Raw genomic sequence first — 27163 nt, 5'->3', positions numbered from 1 at the left:
CTGAGCCAGCCCCAGACTCCGGCTCAGACTTGAAGCTCTGTGTCTCTGTGGACGGCGCAGTCTGTTGTTAATGACAGTGTGTGTAACCTTATCCTCCCACAGGCCAGTCATGGCTCTCTCTCTCAAACAGAGCAAGGCAAGCTCTTCTCTCTCTGCTTTGCTCTCATAATGCTCCAGCCTATACTGCCTGCTGTTTCTGACAGCCAAATGACTGTGTACAGAGAAATGATTGCTGTCGGAGGACTGTTTCCCCCTTCTCTTCTCTTTCGCCTCTGTTTTCTGAACTGTTCAGGGCCTCTGTGGGCAAATTATGCACTTTACGGCGCTCTGAAAGAGCAGCAGCAGAATGGATCTGGGGAGGAAAGGCCAGCACATCTGCTCCGATAGAAAGTGGATATCATGTAATGTAGAAGTAATGATTATGGGAGAGAATTAGAAAATCGGTTTAAAACAGCATGTTGGGTCAGAAACGAGTTGTGTTGAACCCACTAACCCAACATGAACACATGGTGTTGAAATGGCCTTGATCAGAAAATAGAACACTACTGGTTGCACTTAGGCATAACAGCCCAGTAGGTAAACCGTGGATGACTCAAACAGCATCTAGAAATTACACTGTGAATCTACTATCATCTAGTACAGGGTTTCCCCAACCTCGGTCCTGGGACCGAGGTTGATGAAACCAAAATGTGCACCCAAAACCAAAACGTGCACCCAAAGGGGGCACCAGGACCAAGTTTGGGAAACCCTGATCTAGTAGATAAAAGTCCACAATTAAAATGTTAAAGTTTGAAAAATCATTATGGCGCTGACAAACATGTTAATATCCAGAATCACATTGGCACAATATCATTACAACAATACGTTTTGTTCCACCATCAAAAGAGCTTTAGTAAACCTGTTCCACTGCTTTAAACAGAGTTGTTAACTGTCGTTAACTGTGACAACATTAAATGAACATCTTCATGAAAAAAATAGGAGTCCTACATTTCTGAGCAGCCTACCAGAGATTTTCCCAACATTCACCACAGTGTCATTGGGCCAAAGCACAATGATTGCATTGTCAGGAAGGACACTGGAGAAAGAGCGCTAATCAGGGCATTATGGGTGAGCAGGCAAAATCAAGTCAGACCCATCACCTCAGTTGACTAGAGCAGGAGCCCTGAGCGCCCCTTGGGTCTGACCCGTGTCTCTGTCCAGACTGACGTCCCGCTATCTGACCGCTTATCAGCAGACTCCAGGACACGAGTCACTGAGCTCACCAGGCGCCCACAAAGGCAACATGACCCCAGTGAAGAGGCAAGGAATCAGCTAAACTTGCGAGACACTCTCCAGATCACTAACCACTCACTCACTCAGTCAGTCATACAGCTCCATTAGTAGGTACAAACATCCAGCATAGTTCTACTATTCTGAACAACTTTCATCAAAGCAAATTCTATCAATTATACTGAACAAAAACATACAAGGCAACATGCAAAAATGTCAGATTTAGCTGAGTTACGGTTCATATAAGGAAATCAGTCAATTGAAATAAGTTCACTAGGCCCTAATCTATGGATTTCACATGACTGGGCAGGGTCGCAGCCATGGGTGGGCATAGGCCCACCCACTTGGGAGCCAGGCCCAGCCAATCAGAATGAGTTTTTCCTCACAAAAGGGCTTTAGAAATAATCCTCAGCACCCCGCTCCCGCTCCCCCCAAACGATCCCGCAGGTGAAGAAGCCGGATGTGGAGGTCCTGGGCTAGCGTGGTTACACGTGGTCTGCGGTTCTGAGGGTGGTTGGACATACTACCAAATTCTCTAAAACGACATGGCTTATGGAACATTGGATTCTCTGGCAACAGCTCTGGTGGACATTCCTGCAGCCATGACAATTGCACACTCCCTCAAAACTTGAGACATGTTTAGAGAGGCAATTTTATCGCCCCCAGCACAAAGTGCACCTGTGTAATGATTATGCTGTTTAATCAGCTTCTTGATATGCCACATCTGTCAGGTGGATGGAGTATCTTGACAAAGGCTTAAACGCTGGCTAACAGTGAAACAAATTTGTGCACAAAATTAGAGCGAAATAAGCTTTTTGTGCATATGGAACATTTCTGGGATCTTTTATTTCAGCTCATGAAACATAGGACTAATGCTTTACATGTTGTGTTTATATTTTTGTTCAGTGTATCTGCACAATTTCTACCACTGTTTTATAGACCGGTCAGAGCTCCAGATTCCCTTCAATATTGATACCAACAAAATAAATGACAAGTGATCAACACTCCTTCGTGTATTACAAACTGTCTAGAAGCCGATTTCACAAGCAAATTCACACATCGTTCACATCTGTGACAATGTCAACAGTAGGGCCGTCAACTATCAGCTTCAAAAAGATACTACTTTCAAGGATCACGGCAAGCTGCGAGGTATGCCTGCCTCGACACATCCCGATGATCTTACACAGTCGCCACCGTAACTTAGTCACCTTAGACAGCTGAGCATTTACACATTATCATCATCATGAACTCTTGACTCATTTGTGAATGGAGGCTAACCTTGGATTCTTTATGACACACTGGAGAGACACTGATGCCAATGGGATGTAAGGAGATGATTTGTTTCATCAACTAGAATCCATTAAAGCGACTAAGGGACAACTGATTGATTCACAGCCAATAACTGACAATGTGAGCGTATAACCACTGAGAGGTTTATTGAAAAGAGCAGGACCTCTAAATGGTGATACCAATGACTTGTATGTGTTATGTAGAAGGGGCATACATATCAATATGATGCACCAGAAGTGTTAATATTATGTAATGTAGCCCAAGTGAGGCCAAAAGTCCTTAGACAGTGTGTTGTCTGTGCATGCTCTTCTTTGGTCCTCTTTTAAATTAAAGCACACAAAGAAGTGAACCGTGAACTATCAGGTAGCAATCAATGTTTTTTGAATGGGATCGTCTCTCAGATGGGACATTAAACAGGTGACCTGACTCTCTGTAGTCACTAAAGATCCCAAGGTACTTATGTTAAGAGTAGGGTTGTTAACCCCAGTGTCCTGGCTAAATTCCCAATCTGGCCTTCATACCATCATGTCCACCTAATCATCCCCAGCTTCCAATTGGCTCATTCATCCCCCCATAACTATTCCCCGGGTCATTGATGTAAATGAGAAGGTGGGTGTTCTCAGTCAATATACCTGGTAAAATCTGGGATAAATACAAATTTCCCCCAATGTCGGGAAGTATGTATAGTGTCTTCCCCCTCTCCGACTACAGGACCATTGTGATGCTTATTGCCCAGCATGGGATTAATGGAGGCACACAATCAAGGAGTGGTGCTCCCAACAAAGTCTACATGACAAAGGCACACTAACAACATGAAAACTGGATGTCATTTTACACCTACAAATGACTAACCCCTGAGCATAAAAAGTTGTAGCCGTAAGAAGTTAAAGGGGCAATCAGCAATTGCTACATCCATTTTTGGTCTAATAAATTAATGGTGTGCACCCATTGATTCTTGAAGAATAAAACTTGTCTCATGAGCTTAGTTCAATTGTCCTAAACCATAAGAACCCAAAATAGAAACGTGTTTTACTCCCATGTTTGTAAACAAACACTATATAGCCCCAAAACATGGTTACAACTCTAATGTTGGTATCATGGATGGTCAGTCCTTGCATCCATAGCTGTCTATAAATTTGAGATTGGTTACATTACTCCAACCCCATCCCTTAGCCTTTTACCGAAATAGGGGTGGAGAATACGCTTTAATACTGTTTCTGCTGCTGATTGCCTGCATTAAACAAATCCAAATGTAGCCTACTATCTAGATCTTGCCACTACATTATTTAATTGGGTTAAAAGCTGCAATATGCAACTTTTTGGGCGACCAAACCAAATTCACATAGGTATGCGAGTTATAGATCTGTCATTCTCATTGAAAGCAAGTCTAACAAGCGGTAGATATGTTATATGCTTCCCGTTCTTAAGTTTCGTATTTGCTCTTTTACTTTCGGTTTTGTACACCAGCTTCAAACAGCTGAAAATACAATATTTGTAGTTATGGAAAATATATTTCTACACTATACTTGCTTGTTTTGTGCAAAAGTGAAATTATGCTTACCATTATATTTTTTTGTAACCAGAAATTGGCGAAGCGATTTCTGCATGGTTAATAAGGGGAGTTTGGGTTACTAGGTTATTGTGGCGTTCCCATCTATTGGAAAAAAACAACAAAAATGTTATCCTCCAGAACATTATTCGTTTCTCTCCAGATTGAAAAAACAAGGTGGCCTAAATGATAGTTTATAGGCCTAGTATTTCAAAGAGAGAAATTTACATTTTCTGGTTAACTTAAAGTTTGTAAAGTGCCATTCACTGACTTTCCCATCGGGATAACTAAGGCTGTAGCTAGTCTACAGGTTACTTTGGACTATTTAGGATCCGCGCAAATCCAAAGAATAGGCTACGCCTAAGACTCTCTACAGGTAGCTAGCTACATATTCCAAATAAAATATACAAATATAAAAACAAATTACTTACCTTACATGTAAAACTTACTAAGTGCGTTGAGGACGCGCAGACGTAACCTTATGTGCTAAAAGCACAAGTCAGGCTAGTCTGCCATCTCCCGAAAATTCACCGAAAATAGCCTATTTGTTTAGATTCCTTCAAAAGCAAGATTCCAGTTTCAGCCGACATTGCCCTTCGACTTTGATGCAATGTTACAATTTAACGAACGTTCATAATCCAAAGTAATACAAAGTTGCGGCCAATAACTTGGCCAGCGTTCCAAAAGCTTCGATGTTCCTCACTCGATATTCTTATGGAGTGGAGCTACGCTACGACAATTCCTAGGAGGAAGTAGCCTTGCAACTCACTGTAATTAGAGGACCATTACAACATCATTTCCTCTGCGCATATTCCCACACCAGCCACCTAGTTAGGCGGTCACCTATGATATTTGAATTTGAAAATGTATTTATTTTCAGTAATCTCATATCTGTATTGCAAAACATGCATGTAAGGAAAACATTATAGCCTATGTTCAACAAATTCTCATTCATGAGACTTACATTCAAGAAAAAAAGTCCATGAATAGGATACTTAGACAATACAAGGAGCCATTATATATAAAACCTTACACCTATCAAATCGTTTAAGATCAGAGAAGGGAGGAGATAAATATGTATTTTCATCTGCTGCATTGCAATCGCCTCATACGAACCATCCTGATCTCGCGAGTTTAGCGAAACAGAATGTGAGCTGACAAGATCAGGATGGATCGTACGAATCTAAAATTTCAAGCCCATTCATGGAAGATTTGCCTAACATTTGAAGACTAGGAGTAATATAGGTCTAATTAGAAAGTTTTCAAATAATAAAGAATATCAAATATATTTTTTTTTTATTATTGAAATTATGTATATATTTCAAGCCCATTCATGGAAGATTTATTTATATTTATGTATATATATATAAATATGTGTGTGTGTGTATGGTGGGAGCGGTAGGTAGCCTAGTGGTTAGAGCATTGAAACTAGCAACTGAAAGGTTCAAAGATCGAATCCCCAAGGTGAAAATCTGTCATCCTGCCCAGTTAACGTCACTGTTCCTAGACCTTCATTGAAAATAAGAAATTGTTCTTAACTGACTTGCCTAGTTAAATAAAGAATATATATATTTACATACCAGTCAAAAGGTTGGACACATACTCATTCTGGCGTTTTTCTTTATTTTCTATTATGAAATAACACATATCGAATCATGTAGTAACCAATAAAGTGTTAAGCAAATCAAAATATATTTTATGTTTGAGATTATTCAAAGTAGCCTTAATGACAGTTTTGCCCACTCTTGGCATTTTCTCAGCCAGCTTCACAAAGTAGTCACCTGAAATGCAATTCAGTTTTTATTTATTTTTTTTTATTTTACCTTTATTTAACCAGGCAAGTCAGTTAAGAACAAATTCTTATTTTCAATGACGGCCTGGGAACTGCCTGTTCAGGGGCAGAACGACAGATTTGTACCTTGTCAGCTCGGGGGTTTGAACTCGCAACCTTCCGGTTACTAGTCCAACGCTCTAACCACTAGGCTACCCTGCCGCCCCAGTGTGCCTTGATCAAGTGTGCCTTGATAAAAGTTAATTTGTTGAATTTCATTCCTTCTTAATGTGTTTGAGCCGATCAGTTGTGTTGTGACAAGCTAGGGATGGTATACAGAAGACAGCCCTATTTGGTAAAAGACCAAGTCCATATTATGGCAAGAACAGCTCAAATAAGCAAAGAGAAACGACAGTCCATCATTATTTTAAAACATGAAGGTCAGTCAATCTGGAAAATTCAAGTGCTATGATGAAACTGGCTCTCATGAGGACTGCCACAGGAAAGGAAGACCCCCCTGCTGCAGAGGATAAGTTCATTAACTGAGTTAACTGCACTTCAGATTGCAGCCCAAATAAATGCTTCACAGAGTTCAAGTAACAGACACATCTCAACATCAACTGTTCAGAGGAGACTGCGTGAATCAGGCCTTCATGGTCGAATTGCTGCAAAGAAACTCCTACTAAAGAACACCAATAAGAAGAAGAGACTTGCTTGTTCCAAGAAACACGAGCCATGGACATTAGACTGGTGGAAATCTGTCCTTTGGTCTGATGAGTCCAAATTTGAGATTTTTGGTTCCAACCGCCATGTCTTTGTGAGACACAGAGTAGGTGAACGGATGATCTCCACATGTGTGGTCCCCACCATGAAACATGGAGGAGGTGTGATGATGCTTTGCTGGTGACACTGTCAGTGATTTATTTAGAATTCAATGCACACATACCAAAGCATTCTGCAGCGATACACCATCCCATCTGGTTTGTGTTTAGTGGGACTATCATTTGTTTTTCAACAGGACAATGACCCAACACACCTCCAGGCTGTGTAAGGGCTATTTGACCAAGAAGGAGTGTGATGGAGTGCTGCATCAGATGACCTGACCTCCACAATCACCTGACCTCAACCCAATTTAGATGATTTGGGATGAGTTAGAGGAAAAGGAAAAGCAGCCAACAAGTGCTCAGCATATGTGGGAACCCCTTCAAGACTGTTGGAAAAACATTCCAGGTTAAGCTAGTTGAGAGAATGCCAAGAGTATGTAAAGCTGTCATCAAGGGTGGTTACTTTGAAGATTCTAAAAATGAAAATGTATTTGGACTTTTTTGGTTACTCCATGATTCCATAGATGTTATTTCATAGTTTTGATGTCTTCACTATTATTTTACAATGTAACTTGCAAATAAAGTGTTGGGTGGATTATTCATAATTTAAATATCTTTATTTTCATTTAATAAACAATAAAACTTTTTTTTTTTAAATCTCAGCTCTAATTGAAAGGAATTTCACATAATTTCTGTTTTTAAACCCATTCACGACAAGCGGTTCTTGAACACGTCCCTAAAATGTCAACGTCCCAGCCCTGTTTCCATGGTAACAAAACTTTGGGCACAGTCTGTTGGGCACAGTCGGACGTTTGTCTTGTCACTCGTTGCAAGCTAGCTCTAAACCTATACTCGGTTTTCTCCGCGCTCTTTGCCAGTGTCCAGATTTGCAACCGCTGTATAGCTGGAGATGTAAGTAATGTTTTGCATTGATTCCTGAACATCACATCGCCTTGCTAGTTACCCACACTTACATCCATGTGCTTAAACGAACACCTATACTGTTCGCTTGCTTTGAACTAGCTAATGCTAGCTGGCAACGCCTTATTGCTAAGCTAACGGTAGCTAACTGACTAGCCATTTGGCCAGCAGTGTTGGCAAGGATGACAATGTGCTGCGTTCTTTTTCCATCAGAAAGACAACATTAGACATGGACACTGACACAGATCACCAACAAAACAACGATGGCAAGTAACTTACAGAGGGTCTTCAAATGTGCAAAGTTGACCAGCATTTATTTTTATTAATTAACTGTTACCGTTATACTAACGTTAGCTGTGAAGGCCCAGTACTATTTGGCTAGCTACATCTCAAATGCTAAACGAGCATCTCTAAAAATGTACCAGATGAATGTGTTAGTTGAAGTGCCTAGCGAGCTTGAAGCGAGGCATATTATTGTGTTTGTGTTTTTAGACGTTAACAATGGTGATGATTGTTCAACAAAAGCTGCCCCGACCTCCCAGATTCCTGGGCTGTCTGAAGATGCTAACAATGGTCCTGAGGAGAGGAGTAAAGGGCGCCGTACGGGAGTTAATGAGTCCGATTCTGCTTATACTAAACTGGCTAAACAAGGAGGACAGAGGGGTAAACATGATATTCTGTTTTAAAAGGGACTCATTAACGATGATCTATCCTTTCATCTGTGGAAATAAAGTCAGATAACGTTATATCTAGCTATCTGTGTAAATAGGAAAATGACACACCCATCCAGATAATTGGAAGGATTGCCACGCGAGACTACTAACGTTAGCTAGCGAGCTAACTAGCAAATAGCTAGTATACAAAATGGATAGCCAAGTTCTTCTCATCATTTACAGGTTTATTGTGGCATGAGGAGACCAACTTGGACACCAAACCTAACTCTGCATCATCTTACAAGCCTCCTAACTGGTTCTCTGGTTCTCCAAAAGCTAAAGAGCAAGCAAGGTAAAGGCAAATTAAAATGAGAGAAATGACTGTGGAATAAAAAAAAAATGTCTGTGTTAGCTAGTAATTTTATGGCTACTTGGCTAGGCCAAGTTGGATTGTTTGCATTAAACATGCAAATTACATATTTGTTTGTGGATGTATGGCATGTACCCTATTGTAAAACAGGGGTGTGTTCAGTTTATTACACGTTTTGCTACGTTGCGTGATGGTTTGTACCGAATAACACGTTTCCCTCACAGTGCACTTTCCTTCAACAACCTTTGTATGTTTGCTCCCTTTTGGTGGTTGTGGCGAAGTGTGGTCGGATCAATATGGGTGTGGTCACCATTTGAAAACTCATGCAGCACACTGTAGTGTATACACGATCACCCTCTGGGCCACCATTATCATCACAACATTCTTCAACTGGTCATTCAGAACAGCACCGTCCCCGTTGTATCAAACATTGCACACCGTTGAGTCCTGCTGAACGCAGCCCTGTTATACCAGATAAGTCTACTAGTAAAATGGGTTATTTGTCCATTTTTCTTTCTTCCAGCCCAACTGAGAGTTTCCAAAACTACATGTCAACTAATGCTCCTTTTGGGAGTGATAATAAGTCAACTTGGGAAAGGGACTTTGATGACAAAGAGAAGGTGAAGGGAGAAATCCTTGCAATTTCCTAAAACAACTGTAACAATATTACACCCTCCCTATTGTGCCACTAAATTGAGTTTATAGTTATGTGTTTCAAGTACATTATGCAGACAGACCTGTTTAGATCTAGATTTACTGATCTATATCAGACATTGACTTTTTTTGTCAGCATTATATCACCTGCCTAGTATCATGAAAAGCCTAATGTTTTTGGTGCAGTAAAATAGTATTAGCTAACAAGGAATAGAGTTCTCAAACTTAACACCTACCGTATCCTGAGAACCTGTAACCAACCACTTAACCACCATCTTTGGCTATGTCCACCATTGTTGGTGAAATGTATTTGGTTAGCATCAAATTGTCACTGACGTTTATCATATTTAAATGATTCTAAATGTATAAGATTCCTCTCTTGCAGTTGCATGGATAGAGTAGAAAGTGACCTAGTATGTCCAATAGAGGCTGACGTTGCCAACTGAAATAGGGGGTTTCATCTCTTGTTCAATACATCTTTCATCTCTGTTCAATCCTGGTGTGATTCCAGATGATAAATGACTATTCAAGACACCTTGTTTTTATTGTCAGATATCTCCCAACAGCCAAATGGAGAAGTTGTCCTTAGCATCAGGAAAGAACGAAGAGGCAGCAGGCAATTTCAAGAAAACGTGAGTACGCCCTTTGAAATACTTGCACCAGATATCCACAAGATGGCAATGTTCTATTTTTCATGCACAGCAGAGTTGTGCCTCCAGACAGCTTGTGCAACTTGACAATATGTCACTTTATTATAGGCTCAAAAGCTCAGTCATATACATTCAAATAATTTATGTCAAATAGAAAGGGATTTCAAACACATTACTTCAGTATGTAATTCCTATTGATTGTTAATGAGAGGGGATTATTTACACTGTGAGAATACAATGAATGATATACAGTGCCTTCGGAAAGTATTCAGACCCCTTGACTTTTTCCACATTTTGTTACGTTACAGCCTTATTCTAACATTTTATTAAATAGTTATTTTCCTTCAATCTACACACAATACCCCTTAATGACAAAGAAAAAACAGTTTTTTTGCAAATGTGTTAAAAATGCTAAACTGAAAAATCACATTTACATAAGTATTCAGACCCAGACCCAGAACTTTGTTGAAGCACCTTTGGCAGTGATAACAGCCTTGAGTCTTCTTGGGTATGACACTACAAGCTTGGCACACCTGTATTTGGGGAGTTTCTTCTCTGCAGATCCTCTCAAGCTCTGTCCGGTTGGATGGGGAGTGTTGTTGCACAGCTATTTTCAGGTCTCTCCAGAGATGTTCGATCGGGTTCAGGTCCGGGCTCTGACTGGGCCACTCGAGGGCATTGAGATTTGTCCCGAAGCCACTCCTACGTTGTCTTGTCTGTGTGCTTAGGGTCAAGGTCCTGTTGGAATGTGAACCTTCGCCCCCAGTTGGTGGTCCTGAGCACTCTGGAGCAGGTTTTCATCAAGGATCTCTCTGTACTTTCCTCTGTTCATCTTTGCCCCGATCCTGACTAGTCTCCCAGTCATCTTAGGGATGGTGCCAGGTTTCCTCCAGACGTGAGGCTTTCAGGCCAAAGAGTTCAATCTTGGTTTTGTCAATCCAGATAATCTTGTTTCTCATGGTCTTGAGTGTCTGTAGGTGCCTTTTGGCAAACTCCAAGCGGGCTGTCATGTGCCTTTCTACTGAGGAGTGCTCACTCTACCATAAAGGCCTGATTGATAGAGTGCTGCAGAGATTGTCCGTCTGGAAGGTTCTCCCATCTCCACAGAGGAATTCTGGAGCTCTGTCAGAGTGACCATTGAGTTCTTGGTCACCTCCCTGACCCAATAACTTTCTCCCCCAATTGCTCAGTTTGGCCAGGCGGTCTGCTCTAGGAAGAATTTTGTTGGTTCCAAACTTCTTCCATTTAAGAATGATGGAGGCCACTGTGTTATTGGGGACCTTCAATGCTGCAGAAATGATTTGGTACCCTTCCCCAGATCTGTGCCTCGACACAATCCTGTCTTGGAGGTCTGTGGACAATTCCTTTGCCCTCATGGCTTGGTTTTTTCTCTGATGTGCTCTGTCAACTGTGGAACCTTTTTTAGACAGGGGTGTGCCTTTCCAAATCATGGCCAATCAATTGAATTTACCACAGGTGGACTCCCGGTTGTAGAAACATCTCAAGGATGATCAATAGAAACAGGATGGTCAAGTGGTCTGAATATTTTCTGAATGCACTGTATAATATTCTAAATATTAAACAGAATTATATTAAAAATGACAGAATTACTATTACAGACATTTTGCCAAAATGACAGAACTTTTTTTTACTGTCTTTTGGATATGACTTCAGGACCCATCCCACTTGAATTGCAGTTCCACTATTGCACAATGTTTCTGTTTGGCAACAAAAGCATTTGATCAGTTTTCTAAGGACAAATTCTTGGAAAATGTGATATTTAAAAATAAATGTATAAAAAAAAGTTGAATATCATGTGTGTGTGGGGTTATTGTCTTGCTGGAATATCCACTTGCGGCCAAGTTTGTATCCTGGCAGAGGCAACCAGATTTTTGGGCAAAATGTCCTTGTACTGGTTAAAGTTCATAATGACGTTGACCTTAACAAGGGCCACAGGACTAGTGGAAGCAAAAATGCCCCATAACAAGATCCCCCACCATATTTTACAGTAGGTAAGGGAGTCTTTTCTGCTTATGCGTTCTCACACAAGGGCTCAGATAACTCTCTGAATGCGGAACGAGGGAGAGCTCGGTTTTATTGTTTTGAAAGTGTATTGAAAGTCTTAGTTATTGGATCCTGCGATGCAGTTGGCATCAGTTTCTGGGACTGCTAGTCTCTGTCCAGTGATCCTGCCAACCAAGGACTGGTCTAACGAGCTATTTGGCGTAGCAGTTAGCCTAGCTGCTAGCTGGATTTTCTTGAGGGCTTGAATGCAGCTCGCAATGCGTTTAGCCATTGTGGCTGGGGCCATGGATTGTCCTGGGTTTGTGGCTGTCTAGATCCCTGCTGTTTTGTTTTCAATCTTCCCTGTGACCTGCCCTGTCTGAAACTGTGAGGAGTAACTGCGTATCCTACATTTCTAGCTGCCATGACAAAGACCAAAGCCAGTGGGAGTACCGTTAAGGACAGTGGTATCTCTCTATCACGTGAATGAAAGTGTTCTACAAGCAGTTGTTACAACAGTTTGCAGTTCTCCCAGGGTCAGCTTGATGAGTTGAAACAGGAAAACGGCAAGATGACAGCAATCAGTAAGTCATTGAGAGAGGACATCAGTTCTGTGTGTGAATCCATGATAACAATGACAGATACATTTCGAGGGACAATCAAGGCGGAACAACATGGTTGTGGATGGAATTGCAGAATCTCCACATGAGACCTGGACAGAGTCTGAGGACCAAGTGAGGGAAATGATCTCTGAGAAATTCAAGATGGACCCCCAGAAAGATTGAGGTGGAGCGCGCCCACATGACTGGAAAACCCACCACCGGCCCAGGTGACAGGCCCAGGCTTATAGTGGTCAAGTTCCTGAGGTTCTGTTCTGGAAAGAGCCAATGACTTGAGAGGACCAAACATCTTCCTCAATGAGGACTATCCTGAATCTGTATGCCAGAAGAGGAAATAACTTATTCCAGCCATGAAAGCTGCCAGAGCGTGTGGGGACATTGCTTACATCTGCTATGACAGGCTCATTGTCCACCCTCCCCCCCCCCCCCCCCCCCCCCCTCCCAGAAGCCTGGAAGGGATGCTTGAGCCAAGCCTATGGGTTCGTAACTTCAACCCCGCAACACACACATTGATTAATTGACTGCTTAATATGTATATATTTTTTTTTATCTAGCTTTGTTTGCTCTTTTCAGTATTATGTATATCTCTGATAAGCTACCCAGGAGCTGAAAATAGCCCATATTTATAGATAGTAGCCTTAGAAATAAGGTTCATGAAATCAACTTGCTAACATCAGATAACATTCATATATTAGCCATTTCTGAGACCCACTTAGGTAAGTAATTTGATGATACAGCAGTAGCAATACAAGGATATATAGAAGAGACAGAAATGCTTATGGGAGAGGTGTCGCTGTATATATTCAGAGCCATATCCCTATAATGCTTAGGGAAGATCTTATGTCAAGTGTTATTGAAGTGTTGTGGTTGCAGGTGCACATCTAAAGCCTTTTCGTTTGGGGTGTTGCTATAGGCCACCAAGTGCTAACAGTCAGTATCTAAATAATGTGTGAAATGCTTGATAGTATATGTGATTTTAAACAGAGGTCTACTTTCTTGGGTACTTGAATATTGACTGTTTTTCATCAATCTGCCCGCTCAAGAGGAAGCTTCTCGCTGTAACCAGTGCCTGTAATCTGGTTCAGGTTATTAATCAACCTACCAGGGTGTTTACAAACACAACAGGAACAAGATCATCCACATTTTTACTAATATTGTAGAACTTTGGATGCAGTGATCACAATATAGTGGCTACATCCAGGAAAGCCAGTTCCAAAAGCTGGGCCTATAAGTGTATAAGAGATCATACAAAAGATTTTGCTGTGACTCTTATGTAGATGTTAAAAATATTTGTTGGTCTGATGTGAACAAGGCAGTTAACCCACTGTTCCTAGGCCGTCATTGTAAATAAGAATTTGTTCTGAACTGACTTTCCTAGTTAAATAAATCAAATGTGATTAATAAGGAGCATCCAGACGCTGCACTTGATGAATTTATGAAATTGCTTCTTCCAATTATTGATAAACATGCACCTGTTAAGAAACTGACTGTTAGAACTGTTAAGGCTCCATGGATTGATGAGGAATTGAAAAACTGTATGGTTGAAGAGAAGTCTGGCTGCACATCTGACTTACTACAAATTGAGAAATGATGTAACTAAACTCAACATAAAGAAGAAACTGTTATGAAGCCAAGATCAATGATGTAAAAAAACAACAACTTTGGAGTACTTTAAATTAAATTATGGCCAGAAATACATTCACCTCCATCTTTCATCAAATCAGATGGCTTATTCATCACCACCATTTGATGTTGGCAATTATTTTAATGATTACTTCATTGGCAAAGGGGGCACATTTAGACAGGAAATGCAAACGATGACAATGAGCCATCGTATTCATGCATAAAAAAAAAAAATAATAATAATAATAATGAAAGAAAAGCATTGCAAGTTTGAGTTTTACAAAGTTGGTGTGGGAGAGGTGGAAAAATTGTTATCGATCAATAATGACACCTCTTGGCATTCACAACTTAGGAGTGGCTATAGTCAGCTACCATCCCAATTAGCTTTCCATCTATCTGTCATATCTTTAATCTGAGCCAAGAGGAAAGTCTGTTTTCAGGCCTGGAGGGAAGCCAAAGTAATTCCGCTACCCAAGAGTGTTAAACCGGCCTTTACTGGTTCTAACAGCAGACCTATAAGCTTGCTGCCAGCTCTTAGCAAACTATTGGATTTTGTTGTTGACCAAATACAATGATATTTCTCTGTAAACAAATTCAGACCAACAGACGTTCAACATGCATATAAAGAAGGGCATCAACATGTACTACACTGACACAAATGACTGATGATTGGTTGAAATAAATTGATAATAAGAAAATTGTGGGATCTGTACTGTTAGATTTCAGTACAGCCTTTGATATTATTGACAATAACCTGTTGTTATGGCTTTTCAACCTCTGCCATATTGTGGATTCAGAGCTATCCATCTAATAGAACTCAAAGGGTTTTCTTTAATGGAAGCTTCTCTAATGTAAAACATGCGCATCAGCAACCACAGCTTATGAAGTCACTGAAACCCTTAACAAAGAATTGCAGTCTGTTTTGGAATGGGTGGCCAGTAATAAACTGGTCCTGAACATCTCTAAAACTAAGAGCATTGTATTTGGTACATACCATTCACTAAGTTCTAGACCTCAGCTGGATCTGGTAATGAATGGTGTGGCTGTTGAACAAGTTGAGGAGACTAAATTATTTTGGCATTACCTTAGATTGTAAACTGTCATGGTCAAAACATATTCAATGTGTGTAAATATTGGGAGAGGTCTGTCGGTAGTAGATGCTCTGTTTTTTGACACCACATTCCAAAAAGCAAGTTCTACAGGCTCTAGTTGTGTCTTATCTTGATTATTGTCCAGTCATGTGGTTGAGTGCTGCAAGGAAAGACATAGTTAAGCTGGCCCAGAACAGAGCGGCACGTCTTTCTCCTCATTGTAATCAGAGAGCTGGTATAAATACTATGCATGCCAGTCTCTCTTGGCTAAGAGTTGAGGAGAGACTGACTGCATCACTTTTTATAAGAAACAATTGTGTTGAAAATCCCATTGTTTTCATAGTCCACTTACACACAGCTCTGACACACACACCCCACCAGACAGTCCTCAAATCCAGAACAATTATTGCATGAAACTCCGTTCTATCTCAAATTGCTCAAATAAACAGCAAACCTGTTGTTGTTTTTTTAAACAACAGATAAAGCAACACCCTCATGCCACAACGCCTCTCCCCTATTTGACCTGGATAGTTTGTGTGTAGATATTGATACGCCTCTCCTTAACATTTTTTTTAATGTAGTTCTGTTCTTGTCTATTAATGTTCTGTATTATGTCATGTTTTGTGTGGCCCCAAGGAAGAGTAGCTGCTGCTTTTTCAACAGCTAATTGGGATACTAATACAATACCAATTTCGACGCCAAACCCACTACTGGTGTGCATGGCCAGAGCTCTATTTTCATGCAGTTTGACCATAGCATCAATTCCAATCCAAGTGCCAATGCCGTTTAACAAACTCCAGGCGTTTACATTTGCTGGATGACATGGAAATAGAGCTCTTTAGCCACGCACACCAGTGGTGGGTTTGGCATCGAAATGAGAATGAATGAGCAGAAAATAATCCCATACCTACTCTAAATTATGGTGGTGGACCTTTGACCTTATGTGGCTATTTATATTACTTGTTAAACCAAATCTGTTTCGCTGAATTATTGGGCCTTATTAGTATCAAATAATGTCATTTTTAATTTACGTGAATTATTTTATACAGTCATCTTTGCTGATCTTTTTCAAGGGTGTCAATACTTCAGGATCCCACTGTACAGTGTGCGTACAGATTGTTTTATGAGAACAATTTGTGGAGAATTTCAGTAACAGCTAGGTGTGTGGGGAGGGGGAGCCACACAGAGGAGATGCATGTCTCGTCATTGGCTAGTCTAAGACCTCCCCTGTAAAATTAGACGTATTGTATTCCTTCATGGAAGCAAATGGGTGAAGAGAGATGTGCATGTTATGTGGTAAATGTGAAAGTAGACTGCAATATGTGAAAAGTTGGTTCATTTTTACCAAGCACAACTGTTTTTATGAGTGTTAATTAAAGCTACACTCCTGGTGTATTTGTGTTTCAGCCCAGCAGCCCAACTACCAATTGATGGGGCTGAAGAAAAGTAACTATTTTAACATTTACAGACCACTTTTGCATGCAATTCAATGATATCATCAAAATAGTTTTTACCATTTCTGAAGCTACACATTGTTAACGAAGTCACTTGTTTAAAAACATTGGAGCAAACATTAGATGTCGAGTTATGAATGGTTAAGACTGTTTTTCTCACAAGCTCATGAGGCAAGTTATGTTATTACGTTATTCAAGAATCAGTAGGTATAAGCCTCATATCATTCATTTTGGTGACTTAAATTGGCTACAAATATCCCAGATTGCACCATTTTAAATCTGTAAGCTTCTGGAGTAACAGTGTGCTGACAATATTCACTGTGGTAGTCTTGGACTTGGCTTCCGTAGTTCTCATACAATATTGCACTACCCAAAACTTCTCCCCCAGACTTTTTAAAGAATGGATAAGGCCCATGTGATGTTCGCTAATGCATAGAGTTAAAAGACGCATCTTTGTATCTGCCCCATTATGGCATCTGTGACGGCACGGGTAGCACCATTAAGGCTATTTTGAAGTAGTCAATTTTCTTCTTTTGTGTTTTGAAAAAAATAGAACGCTAATATAGGTGCTTTTACCGCCAAGATTGCTGGCGTCCTGACCCAAATCTTGTCATTGATTTATTGTGGCCACTAAGATGGTGTTGATATAGCTTAAAGAAATTTACAAACCATAGTTAACCCATTTTGAAGAAGTAGATGATTATTGGTTGATCGCACCCACCCGTGCGAATCCCCACTCAGTTGACTGCTTAAAAATGGTGGAAGGCCTAAATGGCAATGTCCATGCAAAAACAAGTTTATATCCATGATGAGTCCTCTAACTCTGTGGGCCAATGCCTACGTGCCTGGCTGCAATGCTGCTCAAAGAGTACAGATGTCCTCACTCGTCGTTCCACTCAGTTAGCTTTATGAACCAATACATCAACAAACAGCTCGCTAGCTTCAAATAGTATTACTCCACAATGCAAGTCATTGTGCAAATGTTTCTTTTTACATTTGGCACCTGTCAGTGACCTGTGGCGACCTGTCACACATTGCATTTTTTATTTAACTAGGCAAGTCCGTTAAGAACATTCTTATTTACAATGACAGCCTACATGAACCAGAGATGTCTCTTCTAAGCATAAGGCATGACATCAGAGACAGCAAATAGCCACGGCTACACAGTCTGTTCATTCTTAGAACCATAATGAATAACAGAACATGTTAAAATTGGAAGATATAGTTGACCAATTGCCAGGGTATAAAAACATTTATTTAATTATTAGCTCGACTGTGTCTCAGTAGAGGTAAGTGTTTTCAGTCCAAACTCAATGTTTGCTGTTGATTTACTCCCCTTCACCGTGTCAATATTACCATCAGCTGACCGATTCTCCCACTGTTTTATGATTGTTGTGAAGTTTTATGGTTGTTGTGAGCCCTCGACTAAATCTAAATGCTCAATTATTTTCATGTTTTGTTTCCACATTTTGTTTAGAACACATTTTGCCCCGCCGCCACGCTGTGATTAAAATGCTTGCCTTTTGGTTTTGCAGATCTCAGAATTCGAACCCTGTCAACATGGGTACGCTCTTGAGCTTCGGCTATTTAGAGGACAAGAAAGGGGCACCCAATATGCATTCATCAAGTAAGTAGCTGTTAGTGACTGTGGTTTGATGTTCCAACTTCAAGATCATTTGAATTCAATTGGCAATTTTGTCTCATTGCTCAGAAGCACATTGACTAACTAAGGAAATATTGAATGAATATGAAGTTTATGAGACAATAAATAATGTACAGATCTACAGAATTGATACATGGGGCACCAAAGTAGAGTTGCGAAATTACAATGCATGAACCATTCAGACATGATGATATGCCTGTCGACATCAGTCGGGAACATTTTAATCCTGACTTGCATTATTAATGCATTGTTGTCAGTGATCATGTGATGGGATGGCAAATTTAAATGTGTGAGGAAACACACACACACATACACACACACATACACACACACACACACAAATTAACCTGTGTGTATCCCTGCAGATTCCAAGGAGTAGAAAGGAGCAAAGGCAGTTGAGGACGACTGACTCCTCAATGTTCACCTCCACAACGTTCCTTCACCGGGGTTTGCCTGTTCAAAACCGCATATACTATAGGTCAATTAAAGCAGTTAATTTTGGTTAGAGTTTTAGCACTCTTGTTATTCCACCTCTGTGTGTGCTCGTTCCAAGAAGTATACACAATTGCAAAACTAGATTCTACGTTAGTTTGCGCTCACAGACCCGTTCTGTGCCTGAAGTTGTTGCTAATGAACTGCATTTGCACTGTAACACTAACTTAATGTACTAGCCCGAGCTATGCTCTTGTTTGTCTGTTGTAGTAGTTTTTTTTTTTGAATGATGGTTTGCTTTTTAAAAGGTGTCTGTGGCTTAGAGGGGCTCCTCTAAAAATGCCTGCTGTTTTGAAGTGTCTTTGTTTTGTGCCTCTGTGGTTGCTATAAAGATTTCTGTTGAAAAATAAATGTGTTGTGCATAGGAACTCTGGACGTGTCCTCATTCTCTTTATGTGCTCAATGAAGCACTCGTCGCCATTTTGAAATGGCATCTAGACATGTATTTGTTGACTCCTGTGGTCTCCACGAATTGATCCTCTTTACCACCATCATCATAGTAGAAGTTCTATGGATGTAATTGACACAGGATACAAAGTGAATATGAAATATAATCCTCCCCGTAACGCTGAAATGAATGACTAGGATATGAGGCATATCAGAAAAAAAGTGGTTAACATAATGTCAATGTATTTTATTGATATACACACACGTAGTCAAATATTTGTACACGCTCAATTGCTTTCGAACCTGAATGTCATGAGATGCCCAGGATTCTGAAAATTACATAATCGTCTTAGCTCATGTTTGAAAACTTGTCAGGACATAGAGATGTGTGTTTATGTAACTTGAGTCCACCTGGCAATTTATTTGCATGGCCATTTGTATTTTACACAATGGAAGTAATTCATTGTTAAAAATGAATGAATAAATAAAAACAATTATATAAACTGTGTCTAGTCAAGCTCTTTGGATCTGAGCCAAGTATTTGTAGCATCTGTCAAAGCATTTGTTTTAGATCAGTTAGAGACCAGACAGTCACTACTCCTCCCTCACTAACCAATCATTCCTGAGAGGTCACAGGGCAAAGCTATATCAGCCCCAGAATCAGAGACGCCACTTTTATTTCCTTCGAGCTGAACACGTGTCAAGAGTATTTGGAAACTGCTACACAGCACAACAGCGAATACCACCTGTATTATTTTTCTGTCTAGCCTGAAAGGTATGTATTGCACTTGTGGCTGTAGCTAATATTGTGGCTCTTAAGTATTTTGTTTGTAATATTGTGTTATATAGTTGATAGCAATTATTCATTTTTTTTAGTATATCTACAGTGTCATCTATTTTACTCAACTGTATGGGGACTGTCTCGGACCATTCTGAATATAGCGAGTGAGTATTTTTATTTTGCTTTGAGGTTTCCTTACACCACTAGTTCTTGTTCTGCATTAGAGAGACTTTTATTATGACGCTTTCATGTGCTCGCTCTTATGTCAATGTTTTTACAGACCGGAGGTCCTTTTCAAGAACCCACAGATCCATGTTAAAAACCCCCACTTGGATACAATGGAAGAGGACATTCTCTATCACTTCAACCTGGGGACCAAGACCCACAACCTACCTGAGATGTTTGGAGACGTCAAGGTTTGTGGAAGTTGCCCAGACAAAATACTTGAAATACCTGATTTCGAAAAGCTACTCTCAAAGACAGTTGTCTTTTATGTCTCCCCCATTGCAGTTTGTGTGCGTCGGCGGGAGTGCCAATCGGATGAAGTCCTTTGCTCAGTTCATTCACCAGGAGCTGGCCTTGCCCGGAAACATGGATAATGTCACAGATATCTGTGAAGGAACCGACCGCTACTCCATGTACAAAGTGGGACCCGTACTTTCTATCAGTGTAAGTATTGCACAATGGATAAATCTCCTTCACAAGATAATGGTCTGACTTGACTTTCGATATTAAGACTTTAAGACAACTTGATAAGTGAAAATGATTTATGTAAGCCAGTGACTGACACCTGAAATGATGTAATATTATTATCAGATGTTTGGTGTATTGCTGTGTCTTGTAATAATAATAACAATAATTGATTGGGTTTATATAGTGCTTTTCCACCTAGGTGCTCAAAGCGCTTTACAATAGTAAGGGGGAATTCACCTCTACCACCACCAATGTGTGGCACCTACTTTAATGATGCACGGCAGCCATTTTTGTGCCAGAACGCAGCTAGCATAGTGGAGAGGTGAGGAGTTATTTATTTATATATACAGTATATCACAAAAGTGAGTACACCCCTCACATTTTTGTAAATATTTGAGTATATCTTTTCATGTGACAACACTGAAGAAATGACACTTTGCTACAATGTAAAGTAGTGTACAGCTTGTATAACATTGTAAATTTGCTATAACAGTGTACATTTGCTGTCCCCTCAATATAACTCAACACACAGCCATTAATGTCTAAACCACTGGCAACAAAAGTGAGTACGCCCCTAAGTGAAAATGTCCAAATTGGGCCCAATTAGCCATTTTCCCTCCCCGGTGTCATGTGAGTCGTTAGTGTTACAAGGTCTCGTGTTAATGGGGAGCAGGTGTGTTAAATTTGGTGTCATCGCTCTCACACTCCCTCATACTGACTGGTCACTGGAAGTTCAACATGGCACCTCATGGCAAAGAACTCTCTGAGGATTTGGGGTCACTTAGAAATGTTGTTGTTTTTGTCCATTATAATAACATCAAATTGATCAGAAATACAGTGTAGACATTGTTAATGTTGTAAATGACTATTGTAGCTGGAAATGGCACATTTTTTATGGAATATCTACATAGGCGTACAGAGGCCCATTATCAGCAACCATCACTCCTGTGTTCCAATGGCACGTTGTGTTAGCTAATCCAAGTTTATCATTTTAAAAGGCTAATTGATCATTAGAAAACCTTTTTGCAATTATGTTTGCACAGCTGAAAACTGTTGTCCTGATTGAAGAACCAATAAAACGGTCCTTCTTTAGACTAGTTGAGTATCTGGAACATCAGCATTTGTGGGTTCGATTACAGGCTCAAAATGGCCAGAAACAAAGACCTTTCTTCTGAAACTCGTCAGTCTATTCTTGTTCTGAGAAATGAAGGCTATTCCATGTGAGAAATTAACAAGAAACTCAAGATAGATCTCGTACAACGCTGTGTACTACTCCCTTCACAGAACAGCGCAAACTAGATATTTTTGTCAGTTACTATGGAATACTGAAGTATAATTACAAGCGTTTCATAAGTGTCAAAGGCTTTTATTGACAGTTACGTGAAGTTGATGCAAATAGTCAATATTTGCAGTGTTGACCCTTCTTTTTCAAGACCTCTGCAATCCACCTTGGCATGCTATCAATTAACTTATGATAGCTGATGGTAGCCCATTCTTGCATAATCAATGCTTGGAGTTTGTCAGAATTTGTGGGTGTTTTGTTTGTCCAGTCGCCTCTTGAGGATTGACCACAGGTTCTCAACGGGATTAAGGTCTAGGGAGTTTCCAGGCCATGGACCCAAAATATCAATGTTTTGTTCCCCGAGCCACTTAGTTATCACTTTTGCCTTATGGCAAGGTGCTCCATCATGCTGGAAAAGGCATTGTTCATCACCAAACTGTTCCTGGATGGTTGGGAGAAGTTGCTCTCGGAGGATGTGTTGGTACCATTCTTTATTCGTGGCTGTGTTCTTAGGCAAAATTGGGAGTAAGCCCACTCCCTTGGCTGAGAAGCAACCCCACACATGAATGGTCTCAGGGTGCTTTACTGTTGGCATGACACAGGACTGATGGTAGCACTCACCTTGTCTTCTCCGGACAAGCTTTTTTCCGGATGCCCCAAACAATCGAAAAGGGGATTCATCAGAGAAAATGACTTTACCCCAGTCCTCAGCAGTCCAATCCCTGTACCTTTTGCAGAATATCAGTCTGTCCCTGATGTTTTTCCTGGAGAAGAGGCTTCTTTGCTGCCCTTCTTGACACCAGGCCATCCTCCAAAACTCTTCGCCTCACTCTGCGTGCAGATACACTCACACCTGCCTGCTGCCATTCCTGAGCAAGATCTGTACTGGTGATGCCCCGATCCCGCAGCTGAATCAACTTTAGGGGACGGTCCTGGTGCTTGCTGGAGTTTCTTGGGTGCCCTGAAGCCTTCTTCACAACACACGCTCTCCTTGAAGTACTTGATGATCCGATAAATGATTGCACCTAAATCAATCTTACTGGCAGCAATATCCTTGCCTGTGAAGCCCTCTTTGTGCAAAGCAATGATGACGGCATGTGTTTCCTTGCAGATAACCATGGTTGACAAAGGAAGAACAATGATTCCAAGCATCACCCTCCTTTTGAAGCTTCCAGTCTGTTATTCAAACTCGATCAGCATGACAGAGTGATCTCCAGCCTTGTCCTCATCAACACTCACACCTGTGTTAACGAGAGAATCACTGACATGATGTCAGCTAGTCCTTTTGTGGCAGGGCTGAAATGCAGTGGAAATGTTTTTGGGGGATTCAGTTCATTTGCATGGCAAAGAGGGACTTTGCAATTAATTGCAATTCATCTGATCACTCTTCATAACATTCTGGAGTATATGCAAATTGCCATCATACAAACTGAGGCAGCAGACTTTGTGAAAATTAATATTTGTGTCATTCTCAAAACTTTTGGCCACGACTGTACAGAGGCCCATGGGCCCTTCACTGCCCTGGTGGCCATGGGATCTCCTTAGACCAGCAGCCTGGTCTCATAGACTAGACTATTGTGTACGATATGTTACGTTTGGTATGGTTACATAAGACAGACGGTTACATAAGGCAAAAACAAATGTAGGTGGTTGGTCAGGGTGGATGGGTGAGCATATAACACGAACGTCTAGCAACCCTAAGGTTGCAATTTCGAATCTCACAACGGACAACTATAGCATTTTAGCTAATTAGCATATTTTCAACTACTTTCTACGTTTTTTAGCAACTATTTAGCATGTTAGCTAACCCTTCCCCTAACCTTAACCCTTGTAGCTAAGCATAACCCCTAGCCAGCTAGCCCCATAGCTAGAATTCATAACATTCCATACGTTTCACAAATAATTTCACAAATAGCAAATTGAACTCATATAGTACGAATTGTAATTCGTAACATATAATACGAAATGGGTGATGGACATCCACAAATTAATACATATCATACCAAATGGTGTCTGGGATTTACGTACAGAATAACACAAAATGCTCTGAGACCAAGTTGAGATCAGAGGGAAGAGTGCCTGCCAACCCGAGTTGCTTCAAACTGGGCAGCTGTATCATGGTGTCGCCGGCAGTAGTTAACGTGACCAAATGTTTTCCTCCAATATTTTATTCCATGGATCATGGCAGCTTTCATGAATTATTTTGTACAAAATTTGGTAACCATCTGGATGTCACCGTGATACCATCTACACATTGGGGGGAGCATGCACGGCGACTCAGTGTTTCACAACACCAAGTACTACTTTCCCGCAGTTCCGTTAACGTTAGTAAAGATTGTTAACCTCACCCCTCTGTCTCTGCAGCATGGTATGGGCGTCCCCTCCATCTCCATCATGCTCCATGAGCTCATCAAACTGCTGCATCATGCCCGCTGCATCGACTTCATCCTCTTCCGCATTGGCACCTCCGGTGGAGTCGGTCAGAGCGTACTCCCCCCCCCCCCCCCCCCCCCCCCTTTCCATTCTTCTTTTGGATGTTAACACACATTTGTACATGTTGATATAGTCGGGTAACACAGCTCTCTAAATCATGTCACTGGTGACCCATTACAGGTCTGGAAGCAGGAACAGTAGTGGTCACAGACAAGGCGGTGGACTGCTTCTTCCGCGCCCAGTTTGAGCAGGTGGTTCTAGGTAAGGTGGTCACCAGGAGCACAGAGCTGGATGTGGGCGTATCCAAGGAGCTGCTGCAGTGCTCGTCCGAGTTAGACGACGTGCCAACCGTCATCGGAAACACCATGTGCACCAGTGACTTCTACGAAGGTAACCACGTCCCCCACCGCTGTACACTCAGCCACTCAGAAGCCCTGAGTTAAAGCTACAGTCTGAGTTTTTTTTTTTTTTTTTCTTCGAATGGCTAGACTGACCCTTTATCTTAGGATGTACAGTACATTCCCAATGCTGCCTACTAGCCTTCTGGCTTTGATCTAACTCAGCCTGTGTTCTGTTGTGGTCCACCAGGTCAGGGTCGGCTTGATGGAGCTCTCTGCTCCTTCTCCACTGAGGACAAGCGGGAGTACTTAAGGAAAGCCTATAACACAGGAGTCAGGAATATTGAGATGGAGTCCACCGTCTTCGCAGCCATGTGTCGTGCCTGTGCCATCAAAGGTGTTGTTCAAAATAAATCCGTCTCCAATGTCACTAACTTTCTTTGACAGGAAAAATTCAGTAATCAATTTTAATGACCTCATCATGTAAAAATAAAGTGTTTTTACATTTTGTAACGGATGTAACCTTTCTCTCCCCAGCGGCTGTCGTCTGTGTGACTTTGTTGAACCGTTTCGATGGGGATCAGATCTCCACCCCTCATGATGTGCTAGTGGAGTACCAACAGAGACCTCAGGTTCTGGTGGCCCACTTCATCAAGAAACGCCTGGGCCTCGTCGTCTAAAGCTCCCTCCGATCACATCTGCTGCCCATGAACTGCACATAGCTACAGCCTCGACTGTTACGTGGACATACACGGAGTGTAGAAAACATTAGGAACTCCTTCCTATTGAGTTTCACCCCTTTTGCCCCTGACTGAAGTGGATTTAACAGGTGACATCAATAAGGGATCATAGCTTTCACCTGATCAGACTGTCATGGAAAGAGCAGGTGTTCTTAATGTTTTGTACACTCAGTGTATGTATACAGTCATGTTGATATGTTAAGATATTATTTAAAGTGTTCTAAAAGTACATGAAGATTTGACAGATGTGTTGTATCGTGTATGATTTGTTAAATGAAGCTCAAAGAGTGGGCTCATACGCAATTGTGTGGTATATTTGTAATGGTATTGCAGTTGAAGTCGGAAGTTTACATACACCGATTTTGGAGCAGTGGCTTCTTCCTTGTTTCTTCCTTGCTGAGTTTATACTTGTGTACTATTGTTTGTTCAGATGAACATAGTACCTTCAGGCATTTGGAAATTGCTCCCAAGGATGAACCAGACTTGTGGAGGTCTACAATTTATTTTCTGAGGTCTTGGCTGATTTTCTTTTGATTTTCCCATGATGTCAAGCAAAGAGGCACTGAGTTTGAAGGTAGGCCTTGAAATACATCCACAGGTACACCTCCAATTGACTCAAAGGATGTCATTAGCCTATCAGAAGCTTCTAAAGCCATGACATAATTTTCTGGAGTTTTCCAAGCTGTTTAAAGGCACAGTCAACTTAGTGTATGTAAACTTCTGACCCACTGGAATTGTGATACAGTGAATTATAAATTAAATAATCTGTATGTAAACAATTGTTGAAAAAATTACCTGTGTCATGCACAAAGTAGATGTCTTAACCGACTTGCCAAAGCTATAGTTTGTTAACAAGAAATGTGTGGAGTGGTTGAAAAACGAGTTTTAATAACTCCAACCTAAGTGTATGTAAACTTCCGACTTCAACTGTATATATTGTGTTGCTTTTGACTACCTTGACTGTGTAGATGAAATTGTTGGTTTCTCTGTAACTACACGGAACAGAAAGATAAACGCAACCTGTAAAGATCCCAGAAATGATCTATATGCACAAAAAGCTTATTTCTCTAATTTTTTTTGTCACAAATTTGATTACATCCCTGTTAGTGAGCATTTCTCCTTTGCCAAGATAATCCATCCAGCCAACTGATGCGGCATTTCAAGAAGCTGAATGAACAGCATAGGTGCACCTTGTGCTGGGGACAATAAAAGCCCACTAAAATGTGCAGTTTTGTCACACAACACAATGCCACAGATATCGCACGTTTTGAGGGAGCGTGCAATTGGCATGCTGACTGCAGGAATGTCAGCCAGAGCTATTGCCACAATTAAATGTTTTATCTACCATATACCGCCTCCAATGTCAGTATGTTCAACCGGCCTCAACCGCAGGCCACATGTATGGCATTGTGTGGGTGAATGGTTTGCTGATGTCAGCGTTGTGAACAGAGTGCCCCATGGTGGGGATATGTTATCGGCAGGCATAAACTACGGACAATGAACACAATTGCATTTTATCGATGGCAATTTGAATGGACAGAGATACCATGATGAGATCCTGAGGTCCATTGTCGTGCCATTTATCTGCTGCCATCACCTCATGTTTCAGCA

The 27163-nt window shown here is 41.0% G+C and overlaps 3 protein-coding genes across 9 annotated transcripts in view; 2 read left to right on the top strand and 1 right to left on the bottom strand.

The window, feature by feature from the left end:
• The window catches only part of LOC110501518 (activin receptor type-1), a 35053-nt gene extending 29959 nt beyond the window's left edge, over positions 1-5094 (bottom strand). Inside the window, exons 1-2 of one of the 4 annotated variants that reach the window (XM_036958889.1) lie at positions 4540-4928; positions 4121-4213 (exon numbers count right to left, since the gene is read on the bottom strand). Coding sequence is in view for 1 of the 4 variants with exons in the window: in XM_021579157.2 (XP_021434832.2) it covers positions 5073-5074 (2 nt within the window). In the remaining 3 variants the exon portion in view is untranslated. Of the gene's footprint in view, positions 1-4120; positions 4214-4539; positions 4929-5072 lie in introns of those variants that run through there. The other 3 variants (XM_021579157.2, XM_021579159.2, XM_021579160.2) reach the window with 3 other exon arrangements.
• Positions 5095-7446: 2352 nt separating this feature from the next.
• Positions 7447-19266, top strand: LOC110501517 (uncharacterized protein C7orf57). 3 transcript variants are annotated; one of them, XM_021579155.2, is made up of 9 exons: positions 7447-7615; positions 7838-7890; positions 8117-8287; positions 8521-8629; positions 9171-9267; positions 9854-9933; positions 16697-16735; positions 18279-18370; positions 18772-19266. In XM_021579155.2, the coding sequence occupies exons 2-9, from the start codon at positions 7854-7856 to the stop codon at positions 18783-18785; spliced, it is 639 nt and encodes a 212-aa protein (XP_021434830.1). In that variant the 5' UTR covers positions 7447-7615; positions 7838-7853; the 3' UTR covers positions 18786-19266. The 3 variants fall into 3 exon arrangements, with proteins under 3 accessions (XP_021434830.1, XP_036814783.1, XP_021434831.1); XM_036958888.1 differs by having other exon boundaries at positions 7459-7615; positions 8150-8287; XM_021579156.2 differs by lacking the exon at positions 16697-16735 and having other exon boundaries at positions 7459-7615.
• Positions 19267-19927: 661 nt separating this feature from the next.
• Positions 19928-26579, top strand: LOC110501516 (uridine phosphorylase 2). 2 transcript variants are annotated; one of them, XM_021579154.2, is made up of 8 exons: positions 19928-20060; positions 20173-20230; positions 20347-20482; positions 20577-20735; positions 24406-24520; positions 24655-24864; positions 25063-25209; positions 25350-26579. In XM_021579154.2, exons 2-8 carry the CDS (start codon positions 20196-20198, stop codon positions 25490-25492), a joined length of 945 nt encoding a protein of 314 aa, XP_021434829.1. In that variant the 5' UTR covers positions 19928-20060; positions 20173-20195; the 3' UTR covers positions 25493-26579. The 2 variants fall into 2 exon arrangements, with proteins under 2 accessions (XP_021434829.1, XP_021434828.1); XM_021579153.2 differs by having other exon boundaries at positions 20162-20230.
• Positions 26580-27163: the final 584 nt, after the last annotated feature.

The sequence above is a fragment of the Oncorhynchus mykiss genome, chromosome 22 (genome assembly GCF_013265735.2).
Source record: "Oncorhynchus mykiss isolate Arlee chromosome 22, USDA_OmykA_1.1, whole genome shotgun sequence".
NCBI classification, from domain to species: domain Eukaryota; kingdom Metazoa; phylum Chordata; class Actinopteri; order Salmoniformes; family Salmonidae; genus Oncorhynchus; species Oncorhynchus mykiss.
Note: the sequence above shows the minus strand (reverse complement) of the source record. Positions and strands in the feature narration are given on the sequence as shown.

Excerpts from the sequence above, each read along its gene's own strand:
- LOC110501517 (XM_021579155.2), top strand. The coding sequence starts at position 7,854 with ATGGACACTGACACAGATCACCAACAAAACAACGATG. Across the intron at positions 7,891-8,116 it reads TCACCAACAAAACAACGATG|ACGTTAACAATGGTGATGAT; the intron begins GCAAGTAACTTA and ends TTGTGTTTTTAG. Across the intron at positions 16,736-18,278 it reads ATTGATGGGGCTGAAGAAAA|ATCTCAGAATTCGAACCCTG; the intron begins GTAACTATTTTA and ends TTGGTTTTGCAG.
- LOC110501516 (XM_021579154.2), top strand. The coding sequence starts at position 20,196 with ATGGGGACTGTCTCGGACCATTCTGAATATAGCGA. Across the intron at positions 20,736-24,405 it reads GACCCGTACTTTCTATCAGT|CATGGTATGGGCGTCCCCTC; the intron begins GTAAGTATTGCA and ends CTGTCTCTGCAG. Across the intron at positions 24,865-25,062 it reads CACCAGTGACTTCTACGAAG|GTCAGGGTCGGCTTGATGGA; the intron begins GTAACCACGTCC and ends GTGGTCCACCAG.